General features: G+C 34.3%; 1 protein-coding gene across 1 annotated transcript in view; it reads right to left on the bottom strand.

The window, feature by feature from the left end:
- Nucleotides 1-1,337: 1,337 nt before the first annotated feature.
- The window catches only part of LOC107571676 (nuclear GTPase SLIP-GC-like), a 24,911-nt gene continuing 20,065 nt past the window's right edge, over nucleotides 1,338-6,183 (bottom strand). Inside the window, exons 13-17 of the mRNA XM_016258008.1 lie at nucleotides 5,238-5,346; nucleotides 4,784-4,917; nucleotides 4,575-4,656; nucleotides 4,406-4,462; nucleotides 1,338-1,420 (exon numbers count right to left, since the gene is read on the bottom strand). Coding sequence (XP_016113494.1) covers nucleotides 4,407-4,462; nucleotides 4,575-4,656; nucleotides 4,784-4,917; nucleotides 5,238-5,346 — 381 coding nt within the window. The 3' untranslated portion in view covers nucleotides 1,338-1,420; nucleotide 4,406. The remainder of the gene's footprint in view (nucleotides 1,421-4,405; nucleotides 4,463-4,574; nucleotides 4,657-4,783; nucleotides 4,918-5,237; nucleotides 5,347-6,183) is intronic.

Genomic DNA, 6,183 nt, shown 5'->3' with positions numbered 1-6,183 from the left:
GTTAGAAATACCAAGGTTTTTTTTTTTCAATTCTACACTTTTAACTTGTGATAAAATCTCAAATTTAAGAGGTTACGTTCGTTACAACAATGGTTTATAGATTTGAGCCTATATGCAGCCATTGAGTACTACAGCCATATAGTGGATATTGATATTTTTTATATTTTTATACCATCAGATGTCACCAAACTCACCAAAAATTTTGGTTTTGGCTGTCTGAACTTACTGGAATGATTTTTCCCCCTAAAGTATAAGAAATATTAAATATAACATAAAAATAAGCATATTTAAAAAAAAATTAAAATATGGTACTTTTAGAGGTAAATAAAAAAACACCAAAAATAACAAAAACTGCATAAATTGATCGTTTTTATTTTATCGAAGACAGTGATGTGACTTATTTAAAAGTAAAAACCGGGATCACAGCGGAGACCTTCGTGCCCAAATTTGACAAATTAAGGGCTGCTATACAAATGATGCTCGAGGGTTAACTGTTTTAATACATTTTAAATCCATTTAAAATTTTAATTCCTTGCTTTTATTGTTGTGATTATTTTTTTTGAAATATTTTCTTTCCTTTTTATGTAAAGCTCTTTGAATTGCCATTGTGTATGAGATGAGCTATATAAATAAACTTGCCTCAAAAGCATCATCAAATAATGTGACGAAGCTTCTGAAAGTCAGGCTCTATCGACTGATATTGTATGAACACAAACCAGCAGCACAAACTCGACCGAAATCACCTTTTGTGTTCAGGGAACAAACAAGCCAACACAAGGATTGAACAGCGTGGAGGCGAGAAAGTAATGACTGAATTCATATGTTTGGGTGAACTAACCCTTTAAACCCCCCAAATAGAAATTGTATGAAATACTGTATATGTAAGCATTTATATTAAAGTAGTACCTTGAAGAAATAAGCAGCTTTATTGAACGTTTGTGCCCAAGACACAAAAAAAGCATTTACAAATATCACATTTACATTTATTCATTTGTCAGACACTTTTGGTTACTTTTATTCATTCTTTTACTCATATTCATGTTTCCTGTTGTCAGTAAATAAAATATAGTTGTTTCATTAACGAATGAATGTTGCATTAATTACTTGACTGAAAATTGAGATGTATTCACCTTGGCTGCGTTTGTCTAGTGTGTATTCATGCATAGCTCTGGCATATGACAAAACAAATTAAATATATAATTTTAGTAAAACAATTAATTAGCAAAATGTAATGAATTTTTGGTCAGCATTTATCATTATTGTAAGTGTTGGGGTGGGCTAGCAATGCATTTTGGGGTAATCTTAGAAACTGTAAGTACTAAAAATATGAGTATAATATCAGCAGTCTTCTCCAAAGACGAGATCTTCAAGCAGCTGGTCGATGTGTCTTTTGTGCAAACATTGCAAACGCTGAGGAAAACTGTACTAGGTAGGGTTGTCATATTACTGATGCTGTGAGGTGTTAGTGCACCTCTCTCATCTTCTTTCTATTATTATTATTATTATTACTGCAGAACTTATAATTACTTACAATCTCAGGGAGAAATAGTTGTATCTTTAACAATGAACAATCATAATAGAAAACATAAATACAATGGGTTTGCGTGCATCATTGTATGAGAATATATACACAGAAAAAAGGCACAATTACAAGGGTAAATATCTTTAAATAATCATAATATTCATATAATCATAAAGCATCAAAAATTGCATTTGCTGTTGTTGTTGCGATTTATAAGCCGGAGGGATGAAACAAAGAGAGTTAAACAAGAAAAAGAGGAAAACGAAAGGAGATTTAAGCCAGTTTTGCTTGCAGATGAAATTAACATATTCAAAAGACAACAATTTGGGGTTTTCATAATAAAATATAATATCTTTAAGGATTAAACTATGGGTCATATTAGTAGGGTTAAAACTATAAAAACTTAAATCAACACAAAATGTATTGTTTAAACTGCAATCACAATACAAGGGCAGCGGTTTCTCCAACAAGACCACAGAATGAGCACATTTTATCAACATCACAACATTTACAGAGAGATCAATTAAACCTGTCGCTCGTATCTTTTAAGCTGTTGCGCTTGTAACGTCTGAAGTCACATGATAACGTCAACTTCCTGATTTACGTAACACACCCTCTTAATGCGCATATAAGCAAGCACAGGAGTTTATGTTTAGCATAAACAGATCTACCGCATCCTTCAGGCAGTATTGTGAAGATGCATCCTTCTCATCATCCTGTACATGTGATTCCTCTGTTGGTTAAGTTATCGAACTTTTTCAGCACTTTCATCTTTGCCTTGTTGAACAAGAACATGTGTTACCTTACCTTTCTTTTACACTTCAGAAATGTGTTCATACAATGACAATTATTAAAACAATACAAAAAGACAAATGAACTACACAAAAAATGAATAGCATTTAATAAAGCTGTACAGAACGCAGCGGGTTGTATTTATTCAAAGCAGCTACTGTAGGTACACTAATGATGCCTTGACATGTGGTTGACTAATTGACATATTTTGGTCACACCCTATAAAACATCTGTTTGTACCCACACCCTGATGAAAGCTTTTCTACCCACAATGCATTAGTGGTATTTCATGAATGTCTGATCCCTCTTCTATAGAGCACCTGTGAATTCAATGATACAGTCCGCTGCATATATATATATATATATAATATAATACAGACAGCTAAAAGGTCCTGAAGCAGAGATTGAATAAATAAATGGACATGCATATTAAGTGCAGAGTTCCTAGTTGCCTTGAACAAATAGCAAGGAACACAAACCATAATTGCTTAAAAAAACAACGCTTGCAGTTAGGCATGACTATCACACATACAACCTTCACCTACATTTCTGTTTGTCACCACCCTCTATTATCATAATCAATGTTAGTTCGTCTCAGTGCAGGAATGCACCTCAAGGTTATTTTCATAAACGAAAACTGAAACTAAGACTAAAACTATTGGTCAAAAAACATTTTCGTAAACTGAAATAAATGAAAAACTAAAACTAAACTAACAGTAATTGAAAAACTAACTAAAATAAAATAATAATTAGCAAAAATAAATAATCGTGTTCGTGATTTAATAAGCTCTCATTCTGTGCCAGAAAATCTGACCTGTGGTTGTTCAGGGAAATACCTGTAGATGGCGCTTCATGCACGTGAGCTGAGTCCTAATTCTATTCACGGAGAATGCGTTTTTGCATTTAAAAAACAAGACGTGGGAAATGAAATGGGAAATAACTATAAAATATGAAATGGGAAATAATAATAATGCACACCTTACAGCGCACGGACGTTTAAAAGCATGTTTGACGTGCGAGAACAACATGAGAGTAAGTAACAAGTAACTTGACTTGACTTAACAGACACATAATTACAATTTTTGGATGAGCTGACTTCAGTGAATAGTCATTTTGTCACGCTTTACGATTACTATGGCAACGTCCGCCTCGAGTCCATGACACGAGCACCGCTTTGACTGAACAAAACGCATCCAAAATGAGAGAAAGCGATTTCACCGCTTACCGTGTCCTGTGTAGCTTTAGAACTGGGATTGATTGCGTTGCTCATCGGCTCGTCAAAGTAAAGTGCAAACATCATTTAAATCACCATATCATGTTTAGTTTTGAGTAGTATGAGCTTTCAAAGCATTCTAGATTGCTTCTTCTTATTGTGTACGCTCATAGAGGGAGAGAGGAGACATAGAGTAGTGTAGCACAAGATCCAACAAATGTGTTGTTTACGGCGTTTCAATGACGATTACAAAGAACAGGTTTCCTCAAATCCAGCTCTGGAGGGTCACTGTCCTGCTGTCACTGTCCACAAACTCAGCTGCCTGTAGATTTCTGCTACCTCTGAAAACCTTTACATATAAGTTGCATATTTTTGGCTTTTGTTCAATTGTAAAGATTTATTTTATTTTCATTATTAGGAGGTTTGCACAAGAGTTAACTAAACTGTGCAAATATTCAACTTTGCTCAAATAAATGTCTTGCTTTGGTCTACACTGGAAGTGTTCCATTAACTCTGCTAAACTATCATTAATAAACTGAAACTAAAATATATAAAAACTAAATAAAAATGTGCTCACAAAATAAAATTAATGAAACTAACTAAAACTAAACTGAAATTATAGGACATTTGAAAACGATATTAAAATAAAATAAAATAAAAATTCAAAACTATAATATCCTTGATGCACCTTGTCTGGTTATGTTTTTAATTCTAGAGTAAAACTAATATATGACACAGCACTGAATGAGAAAAATCAAGTTTACATCTGTTTATCTCTATATTCTTGTTTGGTCTCTGTATACATGCACCAGATATTCCCAGTTGTCCAAACAAACTATTTCAAAGTATATATATATATATATATTGTTTTGCTTGACCTCAGGAAGACAGTTGTTCTGACAGTCTCTCCAGCTCTTGAATCTCTCCGGAGACATCTGCAGAAAACACATTACACAATGCTCCTTTAGATAAACGTCATTACTTCATGTAAGATAATTTACTACAATTATTTTAAATCATAAAAATGATGAAATCAGAGTCTCTTACTCGTTTTCAATTGTCCGGCATGTGAAAACGAGAGTTTCACTGAATGTTTTAGCTCAGATTCGAGGGTCTTCATTATATTCAGCTGTGTGTGTAACATAGTTAGTCTGTTTAAAAAACTTCCTGATCGCAAAAAAATATTTACATATTATGTAAAACTTTTCAGCCAGAATTTATGACATTCATTATTGATGAGTGCGTGAACTCATTACCTTCAAGGTTTCGAACATATCAGTCACTTTCACTTTTGCTTCATTGAACATTTGATCTTTTAACTGCTCAATTGTTTCTGTTACTATTTTCTCCATCCTCTGCATGGCTCCTGTTCCTCTCTCCTGTGCAGCTTCTGTAATAACCAACATTTAATATTCATTCATCATATTTCTATAGAGAAGCGCTTAACACCTATACCAAACATGTACTGTAATACTGTGCCCTCCACTAATATTAGCCCTTGGTAAAATGAGCAAAGAAGGCTGTGAAAAAATGTCTTTATTGTTTAAACTTTTGCTCAAAATATGAACAAAAAAAACTTGGCTCTCACTGAAAACAATTGCAAACACAGCACAGTTTTATAAGATACTAAAAATCTTAAAACTAACAGTTGGACAATACCAAAAATAATTGAATAGTCTTGTCTTTCTGTATATTTTATTGGTGTCTTACTTATGTAGCCAGGTGTCATTTTCTTTTGAATGGTTGTATGAATTGATGAGTAGATTTCCTTCTTGATCTCAACAATGTCTCTGCTGAGTGATGCCTTCACTTTGTATTCCTGTTCAGACGTGTTGATCAGATAAACAAAGAACATGCAAGAATGTTTGAACAATGTTGCAAATGTACATTCAACATGCAGGTAATAGGTTTAGGGGTGTAGACTTTTTTGGAATCAAAACATTGTCTGTGCTTTTAAAAATTGTGTAGGTTTGTCATTTACAGGCAATTGTTGTTGCGTGTTGTAAACTGTCTACCAGCAGGTTAATTATTAATAACCCTTTTCCCTATGACTCTCATTTGGCTGTATAGTTATTTATCTAAACTATGCCACAATGGCTTAAATCAAGAACAATTAACATTCTTTAAACAAATAACCTTTTGTGTAGTTTAAAATGTGTTATTACACAGTGCTCTGGAATACTTGATTCTGATTAGCCCGTTGCGACATTCCAAGGTATGTTATTCCCGGATAACAACTGGCTGAATCTAATAACACAGGGTACTGCGAGTTATCTTGACCGGTTCTGCTTAAGCTGCTAGAAACTGTTTTTCTTCACAGAAGGTTTGAAACTATAAAGTCTGCTTAACCGAGTGATCTACGCGAGTTCAAGCACGCTCTTCGAGGGCTCTCGTGCTGGCAGTACGCCGCTTCAGCGGTGGTGGTTTTCCCGTGTCGAGTGGGTTGCACACATCAGGCTGCACTACCCCCTGTGTGTGTTGCAAGCGGCCATCTCCCGTGCGCTTCAGCACACTAAAAGAGCATTTCTGAAAGAGCTCCACGGGTGGAACGCAGGATGTCCGCGGGTCCTTAAAAAGTCTTAAAAAGTCTTAAATAACGTTTTCCTAATAGAAGGCCTTAAAAAGTCTTAAATTCGGATTCGATGGGTCTTACATT

Source organism: Sinocyclocheilus grahami, unplaced genomic scaffold, assembly GCF_001515645.1.
Source record: "Sinocyclocheilus grahami isolate Dianchi unplaced genomic scaffold, SAMN03320097.WGS_v1.1 scaffold1633.1, whole genome shotgun sequence".
NCBI classification, from domain to species: Eukaryota; Metazoa; Chordata; class Actinopteri; order Cypriniformes; family Cyprinidae; genus Sinocyclocheilus; species Sinocyclocheilus grahami.
The sequence above is the reverse complement of the archived record's forward strand: the minus strand, read 5'-3'. Positions and strand labels throughout refer to the sequence as shown.